At 31.2% G+C, this 21,592-nt stretch overlaps 1 protein-coding gene across 1 annotated transcript in view; it reads right to left on the bottom strand.

The window, feature by feature from the left end:
* Positions 1 to 20,973, bottom strand: part of LOC111697310 (acetylcholine receptor subunit alpha-like) — an 81,004-nt gene extending 60,031 nt beyond the window's left edge. Inside the window, exon 1 of the mRNA XM_023467262.1 lies at positions 19,067 to 20,973. Within this exon, the coding sequence (XP_023323030.1) occupies positions 19,067 to 19,633 (567 nt within the window). The 5' untranslated portion in view covers positions 19,634 to 20,973. The remainder of the gene's footprint in view (positions 1 to 19,066) is intronic.
* Between the last annotated feature and the right edge of the window lie 619 nt (positions 20,974 to 21,592).

The raw sequence follows: 21,592 nt of genomic DNA, 5'->3' as shown, positions 1-21,592 counted from the left end.
TTCTTCATGTTTGTATTGGCAAAAACTCACAAAGGAGGATAAAATATGGTAATAAAATCCGTCCTCTCATAAAAATATCCATTCCTGGGTTTACCCTGCAGGGGGGGATACATTTTGATACATTGTTGCCAGCCACCCAAATACAGTTAATGCTATAAATATTGGAGTTAGGATAATAAATTGGTTCCTAGCTTCTTCATAAAACTCATAACAAAATAGATATGGTCAACAACAAAAATAAGGGTTGGAAAAAAAAAATATTTTCTAATTTTTTTATACCTATATCGTTGCAACCCGAAATCATAGACCTTTAATTTTTCCAACTTTAAATACTTTTAGATCCCATAGTTTAAGTTTGAAGTATTTAAGGTTTACACCATCATGTTACAAAGATATATGATTAGAAAATTTGGGTTCGTGGCAACTGGCAGGCACTTAGTTTCTTTAATTCTTATTCTTAAGGTAAACAAAGCGAAATGTTATTTATTTTTTATCCCTAGGGACAGTAAAGTAACTTCCACCACACTAGTTATTTTGGGGAGTTTTGAGTCCTGGATAATGTTTGCGGGTTGAGGGTTGCGGATTGAGGGCATACCATGTTTTAAAATTAAAACATTATTACGTTGCCCGTTCATTTAAAGCTATTTTAAGCGTAATTTCAAGTATTCTTTGTTGATAGATAACGATATGATTAGATATTAGATTAGATATCAAATTATCAGAATTGAACATAAAAAAACGACAATTTTCGATACTATAAAGGAATCAAGGATACCTTTGTAAATTGGGCATTGTCATCTTTGTACGGAGGGTCACTTGAAATTACGCTTACAGTCCCTTTATTAAATTAAATAAGGGTTTATTTACGAGGTTCTAGGACAGGTTTCTACCAGATATAAACCGGTTCTAGAGACTATTACAGAACTAATACAACAGTGTTCATTCTCAGTTTGAATACAGAGGAGCAATAGTAAATACTAGGCTTTCAGAGGCCGCAATTTAAATATTCGAAAAAATAAAACTAATATTAAGACTAAGCTCCCATTAATTCTGAAATAAGGCTCGAGTCTTAAAATTTTTGAGGCTATTATTTTAAGAGTTGAGATTAATTATAACCAATAAATTACATCGATAAAACTAAGGAACTATATACAGGAACGCCCAACTCAGATATACGCAAATTGTGTACTGTACTCTGTGGGAGGAATGTAAACAAACCCAGTGCCCCCACAGAAGTTGAAGCCTGAAGGGAAAGGACCAAAGCTCTGATGTGATATTACAGTCCAACAAAAAACAAGTTAATATTCAAGTTAGAGCGAATACTTATAACATTTTTGTATTTGGTCAATATGGAAAATACAATAGCAATATATTCTTATTCCACCCCTTGGACCCTTTTCCCTCAAAAATGATGCGTTGCCCCTGAATTCTTTGTTTTGATCTCCTCCCAGTGCAGTACACAGATTTGACGCATCAGATATGGCGGTTCCTGGTCTATATATTTCTTGGATAAAACTAACCATGTCTGGGTCTAATCGTGGACATTAGATTTAAGACAAAGGAATTTAGACTAAAGACTAAACTTCTAAACCACGACCTCAGGACATGAAAATATTGTGAAATTTTCCTTGGTATTTTTTTTTTCTTTGGTTTTATCTTCAAATTTAGAAGTGAAGGTTTTTTTTAGACATCCCAACATAAAACATACATAAGTAATCATTATAAAAAATATCTAAACATAAAATAACAAATAAATAAAAAGCATTAAAAAAGGTGTATACATTTCTCCCTAAAATGGGTAACGGATAAAGGGGTGTTCCGAAAAAAGCTATTGTTATATTCTAAAGTTTTGCCGGCAAAAAAATCAAACAATTCTTTCTAAACAATCCTCGACGCCTATCCCTATTTGTACGGCTTTGCAAGTACTTTGAAGTTTGGAATTGTGAACTGTCTAAAATGTTTAATTAGTTACATATTGAATTTTGTTCTAGATGGTGTTGCATTTAACAAAGTGCAGAACCGATACATGGACTGTAGGGTTTGATAATTTACAATTAAACCCAGGGATTTTTTTTAAATTGGCGTTCTTCTTTGAATATAAATAAAAAAAAACTTCCAAAACAGCTTAAATCTATATCTAAGCGTCCAAAACAGCTAATATCAATATTTAAACTTCTAAACAGCTAATGTGTATGTCCAAACTTCCAAAACAGTTAATATCTTTATTTAAACTTCCAAAATAGTTAATATCTTCTTAATCCATACTTCCAAAAGACTTCATATCTTTTACCAAAAAAAAATATCTATAACCAAACTTCCAAAACAGTTGATATCTTTATCCATAATTACAAAACAACTAATATCTATATCCAAACTTCCAAAACAGTTAATATCTTTATTCAAACTTCAAAAACAGCTAATATCAATATTTAAACTTCCAAAACAGTTAATATCTTTATTCAAACTTCAAAAACAGCTAATATCAATATTTAAACTTCCAAAACAGTTAATATCTTTATTCAAACTTCAAAAACAGCTAATATCAATATTTAAACTTCCAAAACAGTTAATATCTCTATCAAAACTTTCAAAACAGTTAATATTTTTATTAATACTTCCAAAACAGTTAATATCTCTATCCAAACTTCCAAAACAGTTAATATCTCTATCTCAACTTCCAAAACAGTTAATATTTTTATTAATACTTCCAAAACAGTTAATATATTTATCAATACTTCCAAAACAGTTAAAATCTATATTAAAACTGCCAAAACAACTAATATCTATATCCAAACTTCCAAAAAGTTAATAACTTTATCCATAGTTCAAAAAAAAATAATATCTGTAACCAAACTTCCAAAACAGTTAATATCTATATCCAAACTTCCAAAACAACTAATATCTATCTCAAAACTTCCACAACAGTAAATATCTATATCCCAACTTCAAAAACATTTAATAGCTTTATCCAAACTTACAAAACAGTTAATATCTATATCCAGACTATTTTGTCAATCTATTGCGTAAAAAGATTGTTGTAAAGAAATTTTTTTTCATTTTCTGAACATTTTCAACAATTGTGTGATGTATGACAACATTCATAATTAAATTAAAAATGCAACTTTAAATTCATTGTGCATTGTGCCTGCAATTCCAATTCAGTATTTTGCTAAATACTTCTTCACAAGTTTAAAACTGCATGGCTATAAAAACTAATATTTTATATTTGTTTGATTGTCTGTTCACTCTTTGTTTGAGAAAACTATAGATATTGTAATTATCTATGAGAGATTGAAGTTTGCAGCAGCACATTGGGTCCCCTCCGCTGGAGCGGAGGCCACCGGAGGGCAATTGTTTTCAGCGGAGGGAATGCACAATTGTGATTTAATACTAATTACTCTACAGGAGGGATGGTAATTAACACTCAAGACACTAGTTACTTCATTGGCGGGATGGTTATAAACACTCAGTACACTAATTACTCCATTGGAGGGATGGTAATTAACAATAAGAACACTAATTACTTTATCAGAGTGATATTACTCCATCGGAGGGATGGTAATTAACACTTAGAACACTAATTACTCCATTGCAGGGATGGTTATTAACACTCAGGACACTAATTACTCCATCTGAGGGATGGAAATTTACACTCAGGACACTAGATACTCCATTGGAGGGATGGTTATTAACATCCTGATCTCTCATTATCTACAAATATTGGAGTTTTTGAAATAAATTTGCTCTCTTCTCAATACCTCGATATAAAAATCTCATTTTTGTGGATAAGACTTGTTTAAGTAAATATAAATTCTAAAAGATTCTTTTAATAGGTTAGGGAGGAGAGAGGGGGGATTAAAATACAGTTTCACCCTTTACTTCGGAGAATTGGAGGAATTTATGAAATGTCGTCTTGACAATTTATCAATGGTTTTTTTACTACTTTACCTTAATCTCAGTAAATGTAAAATAAATAAATAGCCATGACATATGCGGAAGCAGTATTAAAAATCTCCTATCATTTTAACTAAAAATGTCTACGGCGTTTCATTATCAGTAGGTGTAGGTAACGACATTTTATCAATTTATATTAGAGAAGAGCTTTTTATAAAGATGTAACTTTCTTCTTTTCTACGTACGTATCTGTCTAGCTATCCATTCAAATATTGTACAGTATTTTCCAATATGACAATTGTGTTGCAAAGTTAATTTATAATTTTTAAAAAAAATGACAAATTGAAAAATATTATGTCTTGTGATAATATCATATTTTAAACGCAAAATAAAGGAAAAATAATGTGTCTGTGGAAAGTACGGCTTCAGTATCATATAGTAACTTATATAAATACATATATATATATATATTCATTTTTCTCCTTCAAAACTTTATTTGGGTATTTTTAAACTTTTCAATTTATACAAGTGATAAAATTCAGTAAAAATTTTTACTTTCAAAGAACTGAGACATATAAATACTTGTGTACATTTACCCCACATCAAGCAGTTTTCAGTGTGGAAAACAGTATCAAGTTTATGAGACCAATTGTGAGCAATGGACTTAATTTAATAATTTCACTTTTCATGGACGATTTTGATTTTCATAGAACATTTTGAGGGGAAAATTTAGCTATCTAGGAAAATATTAATTTTTGGCTTCCTTTTATAAAATATGATAATTTAAGAAAAAAGTTAAAAATTATATAAATTATATATGAATATTCAATTTAAAAAATGTGCAAAATTAAATATTTCAATTTAAAGATTATAAAGGAATAATAATGTAAAGAAAAATCAGATTTAAACTAAAAAAGAAGAATTTAAATGCAAAGAAAAATCAAATTATAAATGTACAGAAAAATCAGATTGTAAATGTAAGAATAATCAAATTATAAATGTAAAGAAAAATCAGATTGTAAATGTAAAAGAAAATCAGATTGTAAATGCAGTAGAGAAAAAATAAGATTTTAACTGAAACTGAAGAACTGAAATTTTAAAAAACTCAGATTGTAAATTTAAGAAAAATCAAAGAAAAATCAGATTGAAAATGTAAGAAAAATCAGATTGTAATACAAATTAAAATCTTCTGATTCCAATATCTTTGGAATCTGTTGGTGCAAACCTTTGATATTTCAAACTTAGATTATTTTATCTATAAGTATTAATAGTTTGATATATCTAAGGACTACGACATTGGGTCACAAAGATATAGAGATTAGAAAATCAGAGATTGTGGCAAAAACTCAACTCCTTTGACCGAGCACATTTTTAAATATTATGCCTAATTTTGGAGGTTAAATCAGGATTTTAGAGAAAAAAATTTCATCGTCAAACCCCCCGTTTATGGGGATTGTCCCCAACACACTTCCCAGGAAGCGATTTTGAAAATAAATAAATATAAATATTTCATCAGGCCCATTGGATATTACGGCCAAAATAGCACTGGATCGGAATTAGGGAAACTGAGGAATCCTACTATCATAAAAAAATGTTGAGTCTATTGTTGTTTATATTGTGTTTTTGAACCCCTATTTTGCAGTTTTAAAGAAAAAGAAAAAAAGCTTATGAAAATATTAATCTGTTCACTTTACATTTGGCTTCCATTTCACTGAATCAAAGACAGTGTGGAAAAGGACATTTTTTTTATCTACTTATCATAAGATCAGAAATTCTTAATAATTTTATTTTTTAAATTGATAATTTAGAAAAAATACAAGACGCAATTATTTATTTGTAGATTTCTTTTCCAAAATGGAAAATATATAGATATTACCAAATAACTTATATTCAAGGCATCATAATAATAACATTATTTCTCTGATTTATTGGAAATTATCTTAAAAACAAGATATTTAGGATTTTTTGTCACAAGATATTGAAGCTATATACATTATAATATCTTCATTTTCTTACATTTGAAACTCATTTTTATCCATTGCAAGAAATGTTTAGTTGGAGGAGGTTTTCTTCAATGCGCTGGAGCTACATTTCTTCGGGCGTTTTTTGCAATAATATATTTGCATCCCCCTGACATGATTATTTTAAAAAGCAATTTTTATTCTCGTAAATTTGAGTGAAACTAATTATAACACAGATATACCTTTGTTAAAATAAATTCGAAATATAAGGAAGACGATTTCACCGACTCAAATGCCGATGTTAATTCTCTGGATGTGTGTGTACTCAGGATCCATTTCCGCGATACAACACACCACACATGTCAAAATCCCCGCTCACCCTAGCTCCCGCTTCACCCAGCAGTCAGCTATAAACACTCAAGACATTCACAACTCCGTCTCAACCCTGGCTCCTTCATGATGATGATTCAGATACAGAACTAACAGCAGAAGACACTACTCGCACCTAGCTCCAAGCTCCACAATGTTCCAGAGTTCCGGGCGGAACGCAGAGTTCCTTCCAAGTCCACAATCTCTCTCCCTTAGACTAAGCCTAGTTGTGAGCAAGCCTGCCGTCAAGATTGATGATCTGCATCACCATCATGAAGTTCTACAAACACCTTCCAACTGATATTTGTCCATAGTTTCTTTATTAATTTCTAAACCAACCAATTTTAACCCCACTTGGGAAACTATTTCATAATCCTTTTGTTTTAATAAATAAAGATTAGAAATACCTTTAGATCTCTTTTATTTTATCGTATTGACTTTTTTAAAGTCAACAACCTTATATTTATTCTTTCATCTTTTTATTTGACTCCCTTTATAAAAATTTCAATGGTTAAGTATAATATAGTTTCTAGATTTTAATCCCACCAAACTGAGGGGGGTGAAAACAATTATACTACAAAACATGTAAATATAAATAAATAGCCAGAGCTGAGAATTTTTGAGTTTAAAACTCAAATAATTCCGATTCTTAATCTTGATATCCACTGTGGTTATCTAATTTGAGGGTTAATACTTTATCTTTTGATTTCATTTTAACAAGAGATCGAGACCAACATTGATCTTGATATCCACAATACTACAGTTCCCTGCACTGCGCAGTAGAAAAGATTGAGTTAGCAATAAAGTGAAAACCTGTACTGTTTCAATATAAGTCTATTGTCAAGAATAGTTTAAAAGACACCAAGAAATATTTAAAATTAACTAACCCCAATCGCTTCACACTTTCATTTTTATTCTAAATTTAGATTTTCCGGTCCAGCGGAATTTTACGCGGCAATTCGGGACAGAGTTTGATTTGATTGTATCTACATATAAATTTGGCTTGTCTGTTTGTCTGTCTGTCTGTCTGTTTGTATCCAATAAACGTCAAAACGGCTGAACCGATCGGGCCCAAATTTTTTGTGGGACATCTAGGGACTCCAGGGAAGGTTTATGAATCATCAAAATTTCAAATATTTGTCTCCATTAAAATTCGATCGTCATTAAATTTTTTAAAATTTTGAAAATCCGCGAAATTGTTTGTGAAAATCCGTGAATTATTTTTGTTTTGTTTTACGATGTACACAAAGAGAACATGTTCACAATTAATTTAGGAGATGAGCGCGAGGCGCCCTCTAAGGCTAGAAAGAAGGGCGCGAAGCGCCTTGAATTTCTAGTTTTCTAAATTCTAACTAATTTTTTTGCCGGTTTCATACGAATTAGAAAAATGGTCAAAACAACGACGTCAAAATCACTTCTGGGGCAGTGTGCAACTAGAAGCACTTTATAACACAATACAATAATGTTTAGTAGGCTAACAAGCCTAAACACACTGTTGTCAGAGACACCTTGTAAGTTTAAAGAAACACAAGATTATAAATGTGAGAATAATAAGATCAAAAATGTCAAGAAACATAAAATTATAAATGTCAAGAAAAATGAGATTATAAATGTCAAGAAAAATGAGATTATAAATGTAGAAAATAAGATTTAAAATGTATGTTTGACAGCTCAGCTATAAATCATTTTTTCTCTCTGTTTTTAGCCTGCACTTGGCAACTTATATATTCTCATTAATATTTTCTTTTATAATTTACTTTCATCTTGATTTCTTTTTATTTAGCTTTGGATTTATAAATATTTGGAAATTTCTGGCGCTTCCAGTCATTAGTTACAACTTACTATCATATCGCAATTTAGGAATCCCTTCACCAATTTGCCTCAAATAAATCTGGGAACTCGGAAGAACATGTGAATATTCTTAGCTTGGTTCAAAATTTGTATGCTAAATTGAACGACTTTTACAGAGGAAGTTTAATTTACAGGCAATGCTCGGTACCCAAGCTAATTCATATAATTTTATATGCGTTAATCGATACCGTCATGTGAGCAATATTGTGAAATGATTGATCATATTGTTATATGATTGGATTTTTTTTGCGTGTTTGCGTATTTGCAAAGCTATTCCTGGCAGAGTTTGAATGATTCGGCTATTAAACAGCCTCGGAAAAAGAAAGTATAACAAATTTCCTGGATTAAATGGATCCGGAAAATTGTTAAATCTTCAGACAGAAAACAATTCTAACAATAATTCCCACTCTGTTAGTAATAAGCTGGTAGACTCTATATACACATAAACCTGCCAATAGTATAAATAACACAAACAATATAGACAATAAAATAAAACCAATGAGGGGTATATATTGTTTAGAAAAATCATCCCCCCCCATTTTTAAAATCATTTATCTATTTGCTTGCGCCGAATTTGTTTTAAGGTTTTACTCGCTGAAATAGGAAAGATAAATGATTTTTAGGGGAAGATTAATGAATTTTTGGATAAAAGTATAAAAAAATGAGGAAAAAAGTTGCTTTTTGATGTATAATTTTATATTTTCCTCCAGCAAATCATTAAAAGCCATTCTGAAAAATACACACCCCTACACATCGCAATAGTTGATGTTAAGAATTGATTACTCGTCTTACTTCTTCTGTCTTTTCAACCTAGTGTCGGTTGAAAGAGCTGTATATGGATTGATACAAACTTAAGAAAACTGCGAGAGTTGTATCTGGATTGATTCATACTTTAAAAACTAATGGAGTAAGGCATTTGTTACACTTAGATACAGGGTGTCCCACGAAACATGACAATAGCAAGACGACTTGAAAGTCGTCTTATTTAGTCTTCTATCTACTTTAACATGTATGATTCTTGAAACAATTATCACATAATTCTCCTAGCCCTGGCATTTCTAAAAAGTGGTCTGCGTTTTTTGTGCTTTCAATATTGCCAGAGATATAAAGAGTTTGGTTCAGATTTCAATTTTGTTAAATAAAAGCAAAATTGTGGAAATCTAAACGAAATTCTTCATATCCCGGGCAATATTGAAAGCACAAAAAAGGCAGACCACATTTTGGAAATGGCAGGACTAGGGGAATTTTGTGATTATCATCTCTAGAAATTTACTTCTAAAATTAGGTTGACAAATAAACGCAGCAAATTATATCAAAAATCAAGACGACATTCAAGGTGTCTTGCATACTGTCATGTTTCGTGGGACACCCTGTATAAGAAGATGACATTAAAGTATAATAATGAATGTATTTAATGTTGTTTCAAAGCAAATAGTATTACCAATAAAAAATCAAATCTCTTTTAATACCCTGTGTCCAATTGCTGTTTATATGAAAATTTAAACTCAAAATTTGAGTCTAAAAGTCGTCTTCCTTTTCCAGAGTTTTCTAGTTTTTCCAAATTTTTGTGAAATTATTTAAAGTAAAAAAGTAAATTTCTAAATTAAAGCTGAACACTTAATAAAAATTCATTTGATCATAAAATACAGATTTTAGCAAATTATATCGCTGTTTATTTAATTTTAAGTCCAGAAAAATATCCAACATTTAAACTTTATTTAATTCGTGATTCTGAAAAATATCTTAAATTCTTAATTTTCCTTTAGTAAGGGATAAAAGGGACTATAAGCGTGATTTAGATTTGAATGCAAATATGACATTGTCCGATTTACAAAGGTACCATTAAAAGCTTAGGCTGATCAAGTATGAATTAGATATCCATGTTTATGTTTATTTAAATGTTTTAGTTTTATTTGTGGTTTCTCTGCAAAAGTGACTTGCTAACTTTTTTCTTGCAAGAAAAAATGGAGTGATTTTCGGAATTTAACACTTTTTGAGCCAGAAAATGTTGATTAGGTAACTCAACAGCATGCCACTCTTAGTTTGGTTAATTAATGTTAAGTAGAGTAGGTCAGTTGACTGTTAAAAAGGAAGATTAATTTCAAGGCAAAGGTTCCCACGTCATTTAACTTTAAACTTTATATTGTTTTGTTTTGGATGCCAAGCTTTGCCCCTAAGAAGACGACAAACTCAACTTTTTAAACCAAAACTAAAACATTCCTGTGGTTCTATAGAGTTTCGCAAATAAAATATGAGGCAATTAATTCGGTCAGGTTTGGATATACAAACAAAATTTATTTTAAAACTTGCTGAAAACCGATAACTTTACTGCAGAGTTTTCCCTACAGTCAGTCAGCTCACTCATCTTACAATTCCTTGGTTCTACAGAATTCCCCAAACAAAAGATGGGACCGATTTCTCAAAGAGTTCCTGAGTTAGAATCGGAAATACAAACAAAGAAACAGGGATTACTACTTTATATTTATAGATATTTAGAGAAAGTAGAAAGTAGCATGTAGGCCAAAAATAATTTGATCATTAATATTTAATCATCAATAATTAATAGGATAGAACCAGTGAACCAGTTTTACCATTTGATTTGGTGGAACAATGATTTTGATTAATATTATTCATTTCTGCAGTATGCTAAATATTTGTCTAGAACCCAAATGTTTATTCTATGTTCTTTAAGTCTAGAACCTATTATTAAATTCTTATATTTTTAATAAAAAATTGATAAATTTTAATTGCAATGACGGATAAAAGATTTGTGTAATAAAAAAAATGAAAATAGATGTTCAAATAATTGTATTTTTAATAATAATGAAGGGAAATGTTTTTAAAGATTTTATGGAATTTTAAGTATTTCATTTTTTGCAGAAACAGATATTTTACAAAAAAACTTAATAAGTCGAAAAAAATCTTTTTTTTTGCAAAAAAACTTTTCTTTGAATATTATATTAAAAAAATTACACTAAGATGCGAATTTTAAAAAATGTCATTGATATATATTTACAGTGTGCTGACAGCAAAAATATATATGCTAAAGTAACTCATAGTTGTGAGGCCCATTTCAAGACATTTAGGTTTTTTTTAACGTTTACAGTACTCAAAAAAATGTGAGTTATTTATCACAATGCAAAAATGTATTCTCGAATAGGTTGCTTTTTTACATTTTGAAAACGAAAAACGAATTACTTTTGCATAATGTAATACAAGCAAACTTGTTGAGATTCGTGCGGAGCCTTATGGAAGGTTAAAAACTTTTCAAGCAGACCTCAACACGATAATCATCAGTAATAAGAGGTATCAAAGACGTACCATTAATTCGACCTCCTTCTTCTGTCTTGTTTATAGTAAGACTATTAAAAACTAGTTTTTATTCTCGTTAATTGTAGCAGATGAACTATTATCTTCTAATTAATGAAGTCATGTTGTTAATGATCCTCGGTGGTTATTCCCTTGTAATTTTATACTAATGATGCTATAACACACAAAAAAAGATAATCCGAAAATAACGAGACATATTATTGAGATATTTTAATATTTTGTATTAAAAAGTTCAAAATAATTTTCAAACATTATTTTAAGTTTTTTTCTGTAAAGGAATTGAGTCTTCGCCACAAATCCAGTTTTTTAAAACCTATATCTTTGCAACTTTATGATGTAAACCTTTGATATTTCAAACTTACATTATTTGATCTGATAGCATTCATGGTTTGAAATATTAAAGGTCTACGACCTTGGGTTGCAACGATATTGAAATTAGAAAAGCAGAGTTTGTGGCAGAAACTCAATTCCTTTGAATAAATTTTCGAAGGGAATTTTATCTTGGCAACAAACTCTGATTTTCTAATCCCTATATCTTTGGATTCCAATGTCGTAGACCTTAGATATTTCAAACCACGACTTTTGTTAGACCAAATAATATAAGTTTGAAACATAAAAGTTTACGACATTGGGTTCCAAAGATAAAGGGATTAGAAAATCAGAGTTTGTGGCAAAGACTTAATTCTTCTCCAGCCAAGCGAGCACAGAGCAGAGAATATATTTGAGAAAAGGAATTGAGTTTTTGCAACAAACTTACATTTTCTAACCCCTATATCTTTGCAACCTGATGGTGTAAACCTTTGATATTTCAAACTTAGACTATTTGATCTAACAGAATTAATAGTTTGAAATATCAAAGGTCTAGGAAAACGGGTTGCTAATTTATAGGAAGTAGAAAATCTGAGTTTGTGGCAAAAACTCAATTCCTTTGTTAGTCCCGGAGTGTACATTTCTTGTTATAAGTAGTACATAGTCAAACCAATGTAAATTGCATGTACGATAGACATTTTAAATGTTTTTAATCTTGTATTGAAGAGCTTTTGAGAAGAAGAAATCTCCTTCAATTCTGGTTAGTTTCAGTGAGTAGAATACAATAATTCAGTATTTATTCGAAATTGCGATAATTTTATTTGTGATTACCACTCCTGTACACTTATTTTTTAAGAAGATATAACATTCTTTTCGTGATTTCACAAAAAATAAATGTAATATGCTGGAGGTAGTTTAATCTTATGAACAGAATATTAGGGTTCCTTTTAAAAGTGTAGGTTAGTTTGTTATCGCTATTTTAAATTTTTCTGTACCGATAGCCAAGTTTTCTCTGGGATGTAAATATCTTTCAAGATAAAATGGAAAAGAAGGATTCAATATAATTCTAGCTTTTCATCCCCAGGGCTTAGGAGCTGGATGATTTTATAGAATAATATCCCCCCCCATCTCCCTTCTCTTGTTCACACAATTTCTTTAAAAAATATACATTTTTTGGAATAAATTTTTTTTTATTTGAAAGATTTTGTCTGCATTTTTTATGAATTTTTCATTTCACCTTATTTTTGGGCAAGCACAATATTGTTTATTGGATTGAATTTATAAGTGATATATATATACTAATTCTCTTTCATAAACCTAATATTAGTGCAATATCTAAATTGTAAAACTTTAAAACTTTATACTAAATCCGGGAAAAAATATATAAAATCAATTATAGAAATATGACTTTTTAATTATTTTCTGTAAAGTTTTGATGATAAATATCTACATATATAGTATATAATCAATAAAAAATATATATATATAAGCTTGGTGCTGATATATAAATATTAATGTATATATCCTGGGTGTATATGAATCATGATTAAATATTAAAGAATAAATATACCAGTGTAGCATACAGCTTCCTATAGATTTGAGTACTATGTTTAATCTAACACATGTTTACACGTTAAACAAACATAGATTTCTTATAATACATTATTCACGTTAAACTAAAGTAAAATTCTCTTATTAAAGAGCTATTCAGCAGAACAAAAATGTTTTGAATTTTTATGTAACCTGGTAAATATGATTTTATCACACTTGTGCATAAAATTAAAACTAGATGATCTACGAGGTCACAAAGTCATACCAGTATTGTAACATAAATTTAACCTTCTTCTACTGTTGCAGCGTATTTGAAGTGCCGATGCACAGTTTTAAAGCAGAGCTGGAACTTAAATTAATGCAAATTGATAGATAGATCTTCTTTAAATGATCATTCTAGTGTATGATTTTTGCATAAGTTTTTGCTTTATGCATCGTAATGTAGTACAGCATGTAAATAAAAATATCAAACAAAAATTATAATTAAGAGTCTTGAAATGGAAAGCCAGAAAAGAACGCGAAAGTGTAAGCAACCTATAAGCTAAATACTTATTTATTCAAAGCAATCAAAAAATACAAAATGCAAAAATCTATTGAGTCTTCGCCACAAACTCGGATTTTCTAATCCCTGCATCTTAGCAATGAAAAATCGTAGACTTATAGATATTTCAAACCTATACTTCAGTTAGATCAAATAATTTATGTCTAAAATATTTAAGGGTTCCACCATCAGGTTGCACAGAAATAGGATTTAGTAATTCAGACTAAACTCCTTTAAATTTCACGGGAAACTTGAGATTCTGGTTAAAATTCGATCATGTTAATCTCAATTTTTACCCATTTGATGTAGATTTTTTATATTTTCTAGTTTATACTAATTTGTTGGGCTCTGTATAACATATGATCGCTTACGCTTTTTTTGACAGATTTTGAATCAGAGATCTAAATATGAATAAAAATATTTCGATAAGAACAGGATGAACGCCGTTTTAGATAATTTTACGCAATTGGGGGGGGGGGGGAGGGCGGTGTAAGCTCCCCTCCTCTCAATATATTATTTGGTTCTGTCAAGTTTTTCTTATAGCATCAATCTGCATGTCATTGTTATAGGACAGTCACAATTGAAAATTAAAGATTTTTATTCGGTAGAAAAATAAGGATATCCCATTCATTCTTTATACAGAAAAAGTTTAAAGGGTTCCGGTGCGAACAGGACATTCCACTCTATGACTAGAGAGTCACTTAAAACTACGTCTCTACTCTCCAATCCCTATACAAAAATATATTTGCATGGCAGTAACGTCCAGGCCCCAGGGAACTTAAATTAGCACTATGTTCTGAAAATATCTCTATAACCTATAGAGATAATATGGTGTTGAAACTTAAGTCTGTTTTAACAGCTGTTAGATGTATGGTACTTCAGAAACTACTTGAAAACTTTTCTATCCTACTTTTATTCACTATACACTAGTCTTTGCTCCATTTTCTATCCTACTTTCCTTCACTATACAATAGTCTTTGCTCCTTTTTCTATCCTACTTTCCTTTACTATACATTAGTCCTTGCTCCTTTTTCTATCCTACTTTCCTTCACTATACACTAGTCCTTTCTCTTTTTTCTATCCTACTTTCCTTCACTATGCAATAGTCTTTGCTCCTTTTTCTATCCTACTTTCCTTTACTATACATTAGTCCTTGCTCCTTTTTCTATCCTACTTTCCTTCACTATACAGTCCTTTCTCCTTTTTCTATCCTACTTTCCTTCACTATACACTAGTCCTTTCTCCTTTTTCTATCCTTCTTTCCTTCACTATACAATAGTCTTTGCTCCTTTTTCTATCCTACTTTCCTTCACTATACATTAGTCCTTGCTCCTTTTTCTCACTTCTTTTATTAAAATATCCAATTTTTTAGGTAGGGATACCTTTTTTTCAAGCTAAAAACAATAATTTTTTCACACAACAAAATCACTTATATATTTTTAAATATGATTAAAAATGTGTCCAAATGTATAATTGTATTTAATTTTCAATTTGTGAAATTACCAACTAGTTAAATTTGTATTTGAATTTATGTTAGTCACCATACCAGACATGAGAGAGGCTGACTGAGAGCATTATTTAAATAGAATCTTAAAGGAACTATTGTGGAAGAACAGTTCAGCTGAAAGTGCTGTATTAGAAAATGAAAATTAAGATTCATTTAATGGCAAATTGAAACGATTTTTTACGTTGTATAACTGTTGTTATGAACAGAATTTACCAACATACTGTAAACTATAATCTACCTATAAGGAACATTCAATGAGTGTACTACCCCATTTTGCCTAATATTATAGTCTCACGTGGATTTAACGGTTCTGTCAATATTCCAGAAAGCTGTGACTTTCGATCATAATTTGACCCATTAAACATAATTTGCAAGCCTTTTTTCTTAATTACTTTTTGTTGGCATATGCATTGTGAATGAAAATGTACAAAATAAACAAATCCGTAAAGTAAATGATTAATGAATTAAAGACCAAAACACGTTTGATTTCAAATAGAAGAAACCGAATGCTGCTCACTCTGGTTAGTCCGGTGTGGTCTGTATGTGTACTGTACAGTGTACATGCTTATTCTAGCTGCTTAAACGTCGACCCGGTTTTGGAAATAAACCGGAGATTACACGGTGTATGATCTGAGTTAATTTGTTTAGATTTTTATTCTTTAATACTGCACTTTTAACTAAAACGAAGTGGTCACTTTTTTTTTTAAACGAACCCCCACTAAAAGGGCTGGATGTTGCTAACAGAAACGTGAATAAAATCAAGAAATACATAAAAGTTCATAAGTGTGGACAAAATCAGAAACATTTTAGAATAAAACACAGATAAGTTTATCATATTATCTGTACAAATTTTCAATGTTTTTTTTGCTGCAGTTGCATAAAAACAGAATAGTTATATAACAATTTTGAAAAGGGTTTGCACGGGCAGCTGTAGCCGGGTCAACCTTTCCGGTCCCAGTTTGTACTTATCGCCCGGACATTGGGTAAATAAAGCAAACACCCAATAGGACTAGCCGGTGCAACAAAGTTGACGCGGTCAGACTTTAGGTTGAATTTAGTTTTACTAAAGGGTCAGGGGTGCGTGTTTGTGATATATTTGTTAATTTGAGAAAGTGCATCTCGAAACAGCATTTATAATATTTCATTCACATGATGGGACTAATACAATGAGAGTATATTTTATATCCTATTACCATAAATGTGTAGAGATATTAGATAGAATTATTAGAATTAATGGTCTGATATTAGCAGAGTAATGTTACTTCAGTCCTACAGCATTTCCATTTGTCAAAATGACAATATGTGGGGTTAGGTTAGGTTAAGACAATTTCTGGGCTAAGTGCTGCGGCTAGGACAGGCTAGGGGGCCGAGCGCTGCGGCCACATTTATCAAAATGACAAAGGTATAGCCGATATGTGGGGTTAGGTTAGGTTAAGACATTTAGTGTGCGTCCGACCTACAGAAGAGTACAACCAACTTAAGAAAGGTGTGCAACCGCTAGTAGGTCAGATACACAAACTTTTTTGTGCATCCGACCTAAAAAAGTTGTTAATCTGACCTACAGAAGAGTGTAACCAACTAAAGAAAGCTGTGCAACCGACCTACAGTAGGTCGGAAACACTAATTTTTTTTAATAAAGTGTGTATCCGACCTACAGTACATCGGACCAACAGCAGCTCATTAGCATGGTACTTGAGAGGGGGGCATAGTAGTGCAGGGGGGGGGGGGTAAAGTAACAGAGTACAGGGTCAGTAATAAATACGAGAAGAAAGGACAAGAAACGAAAAACAAAATTATGATAGAATTATTCAATGAATCTGAAAAGAAAAAGAAATACTTTAAACAGGAAAGATAATGTGAAAGAAAAGAACCAGGTTGAAGTTAATAATAAAGAAGAAAGGAAAAAAGAAAAGGAAGAGGTGTAAATGAAGGAAAGGAAAAGAGAGAGACAGGAAATAAAAGAGAGAACGGAAGTGTAAAGAAAAGGAAAGAGAAAGGAACTGCAAAGAGATAAAAATAAAAAAAATAAAAGGACAAAGTACAAAGAAGGTAAAGGAGGAATGGCAATGACTGTTAGTATAGAGCAAGATGAAAAAAGAAGAAACGGAATAAAAATGGGGAAAAAAAGAAAAGATGAAAAATTTAAGAAGAAAAAAAGTAATAAGAAGGTTTGGTAATAAAACGGAAGAGGATGAAGGAGAAAAAAAAAGAAATTTAAGTAAAGTATATGAAAGAAAGAAGTATGGACAAATAAAAAGTTTTAGCGTTGAAGGAAGGGGTTGAGGTACAGTAATTAGGAAAACACAGAAAATGAATTGAGTACGTTTGCCACAAAATCTGAATTTCTAATCTCTATATCTTTGCAACACAATGTTGTGCACCTTAGATATATCTAACCTTGAATTCTGTTAGATCAATTAATCTTAATTTGAAATATCAAAGGTTTTTGCCATCAGGTTAAAAATATAGGGATTACAAAATCAGAATTTGTGGCAAAGACTCAATTCCTTTGAATGTTTTGCACTTTCAAGATAATTAATGATTTATAGTTTTTGCCCAAGTGATGTTAGATGGTGGGTTCTATTATTTACAGTTTTTAAGGAATCTAATCCGATGTCTTTAGATGCTGATATTTTCCAGAAAATATTGCAGTATTTAATTCAATGTTTTCTAGATTGAATTTATAGTGGAATTTACCACAATATTTGCAGTCAGCACTTTTCTTATATCGTTAAATAAGTTCAAATTCACGACAATTTATCATTATTTCCTTTTCCCGTATTTTAATCAACATTTTTGAATGCGAAAATATTTTCCGCAATTTAAGTCAGACTAATAGTACAATAAAAAAGATGAATATATTTTTATGCAAACAAACTTTTAGCTATTTAATCTTTTGTAATACCAAATGTGATGTTTAAAGAGACTGTAGAGACGTAATTCGTAGTGACCCTACAGTAATAAAGCGGTATGTCCGATTCACAACGGTACCCCCACAAGCTTTTGTCTGATTAATGATGACATAATTATACATTTGTCCAGCTGTAAATGGAAAAGGGTGTGATTACAAGAAATACCACTTTATAAATGACGAGTCACTTGAAATTCCATCGTCAGTCCCTTTAAGATACTATATTGTTAAAATGCAGTCCTTGTTAAAATACAGTCCCTTTAAGATACTATATTGTTAAAATACAGTCCCTTTAAGATACTATATTGTTAAAATACAGTCCCTTTAAGATACTATATTGTTAAAATACAGTCACTTTAAGATACTATATTGTTAAAATACAGTCACTTTAAGATACTATATTGTTAAAATACAGTCCCTTTAAGATACTATATTGTTAAAATAAGTCCCTTTAAGATACTACATTGTTAAAATACAGTCCCTTTAAGATACTACATTGTTAAAATACAGTCACTTTAAGATACTAAATTGTTAAAATACAGTCCCTTTAAGATACTATATTGTTAAAATACAGTCACTTTAAGATACTATATTGTTAAAATACAGTCCCTTTAAGATACTATATTGTTAAAATACAGTCACTTTAAGATACTATATTGTTAAAAAACAGTCCCTTTAAGATACTATATTGTTAAAATACAGTCACTTGAAGATACTATATTGTTAAAATACAGTCCCTTTAAGATACTATATTGTTAAAATACAGTCACTTTAAGATACTATATTGTTAAAATACAGTCACTTTAAGATACTATATTGTTAAAATAAATTATTTCACTCACCACGTCAATGAGTTGAGATAGTTTGAGCTTAATTCTAACTGTGAGAGGATCCGTTGTATTCTGAACCGGTCTGACCAGCTTGTTATAATTAGAGAGGAGGTCATCATACAACCGCTTGGCGTCCGGGTTCCCTGTGTTAATGACCCCCTCCGAAGCCTGGATCAACATAACTATACTTAAACTGAAAACTATCCAGGTCCATAGAGAAGCTAGGGGCCTGCATACACTCACTTGGTTCATGGATTTATGCTGACAGGATCGTACAGGACTAGATAGATTCCTCCAACATTGAGGGGATAATTCACTACTTGAAGACGGGGGTTTTGGGGGTATTTTCACAACCCTTTCGGGGGGCTTCAAGAGTGTTGAATAAGTTAAGAGTGTTCCCCTCACTGGGGCCACACCTTTTTCATTTATTTTTAATTCAACATTTTCACAGAAATCACAGCGATGAGTTAGCCGGGGGGTTAAGCACTCTAAGAAATGGGGTATCCACTTGAAGAAACGATGAGAGAACGGAAGATCTGAAGGTTGGTTTAGGTCGGTATACACACCTTCCTCATTCATCTTCTCCGCATCCGACCAAACCCGGTCCTAGATGTACACCTCACTCTAGACATGAGTTAGCAGCCTGCAGGCTGATGTATACGTATGCGTATCATTTGCTCAGGGTGGGTTGATGAGTAGGGTCGCATATCCGGGTCCTACTGGAGTATACTTATTCTCCGGTAGGTTCGGGATAGTGCCGGAGACTGGAGGAAGCTTTGCTCTCAATACAACCTCCCTCAGCCTCCTCTCTTCTCTCACACCATACAACCACAGGTGACCAGACTTCAGATAAACCGGTTTTACATCATATCACTCGCTCAATACGAAACCAACTGTACACTACAGTGTACTAATATACGCAATAATACAATATTATACTGGGTGTCCCACTCCCATATCATATTTCCTAGCTTAAATGCCGAAACTTACTAAAGTTTTTAATTTAGCATCTTTTATTATGCTTTGTTTGTGTTCAATAATGTTGTACCATGCAATAAAAAGTCCTTGCGCGCAAAGTATACATAAAATGATCAAATATTGGTAAGAATAGGATTGAATTGGCTCACAATTTTTCAAGAATAAAAAGTGAATGTTTTTACAGTATTCTTGTCTCTGTCGCAGCTTTAAACACGTTTTATCTTTGTTTTTACAAGAAAAGTCAGAGAAAGTTAAGGGAAAAGTCAGGAGAAATTTAATCTTTATTTAAAGCAAAATATGATCATATTTCTTGTCTAAGTAGGTTTAATTAGAATATAGGAAAGAAATGGGAATTCTTAAATTATCTATATGTTGCGTATAGCCGGCCAAATGGCTGGACCGAATGGGATGAAATTTTTTTGTGAACACTCATGGGTGGCCGGGGGAAATTTTTTTCTTCAGTTTTTTTCAAAAAATTTTTGTGTACAACTACCTTTTTTGGATAATTACAAATTTTACTTAACCACGGGTTCACTCGACCAATTTCGCTTAAGAAACATGTTTCGTTATGCTCTGGATGTTTTGTAGGCAAAATTGTGCTTGGGAACCCTTGGAAAAGTAAAAATTCCCTTTACTATCTTGTAAAGTAGTCGTAAATAATTATTAAATTTACTTTCGAGAATGAATTAGTTCCGGGGGTTGGCTCAAGACTAGTAACAACTTTAGAAATTTAAATACCATTATTTTTTTCATGCTTTATCTAGCTTAATTTTTATTATTTTCAAAACTTTAATAATTTTTTTATTCTTTTCTATTCTCCAGTCTTGTGGTTTAATTTTTTTCTTTATGCTTATTCTGTCTATTTCCCATCGTCCAATTTTTTTTTACATTTCTCCTCTCATGTTTCTTGTTAAACTTCTAAATTTGTTTTCTATCCCCCTTCCTTCTTTCTCTTTCCATCTTCCTTGATTCTTTCCAAATTTCCTTTTTCTCTTTCCATCTTTCTTTTTCCTCTTTCAATCTTCCATCTTCACCCTTCCTCTGTCTCCGCTTTAATTCCTTTCTCTTTCCACTTTCCTTGTATCTCTTTCAACCTTTCTTTTTTTCTCTTTCCCCCTTCCTTGTTTCTCTTTATATCCTCATTCTTCCTCTGAATGCCTTCCTTCTTTCTCTTGCAACTTTCCTTTTATCTTCCCACCTTCCTTCTTCCTCTTCCACTTTTCTTCTTCCTCTTCCACCTTCCTTCTTTATCTTTCAATCTGGCGTCTTTCCATCTTTCTTCTTCTTTACTCCTCTTCCTGCAAACCTTCTTCTTTTCCCAGCTTATTTCTTTATCTTTCCACCTTTCTTTTTATTTTAATATATCTTCTTCCTTCTTTCATTTTCCACCTGCATTCTTTTTGTTTTCACCTTTCTTGATTCTCTTTCCACCTTTCTTCTTTCTCTTTCCACCTGCCTTATTTCTCTTTCCAGCTTTCTTGTTTACACCTTCCTTGTTTTTCTTTCAATCCTCTTTTGCTTTATTTATCAATCTTCATCCTGTTTTTTTCTTTGCATCCC

The sequence above is a fragment of the Eurytemora carolleeae genome, unplaced genomic scaffold (assembly GCF_000591075.1).
Source record: "Eurytemora carolleeae unplaced genomic scaffold, Eaff_2.0 scaffold75, whole genome shotgun sequence".
Classification (NCBI taxonomy): domain Eukaryota; kingdom Metazoa; phylum Arthropoda; class Copepoda; order Calanoida; family Temoridae; genus Eurytemora; species Eurytemora carolleeae.
The sequence above is the reverse complement of the archived record's forward strand: the minus strand, read 5'-3'. Positions and strand labels throughout refer to the sequence as shown.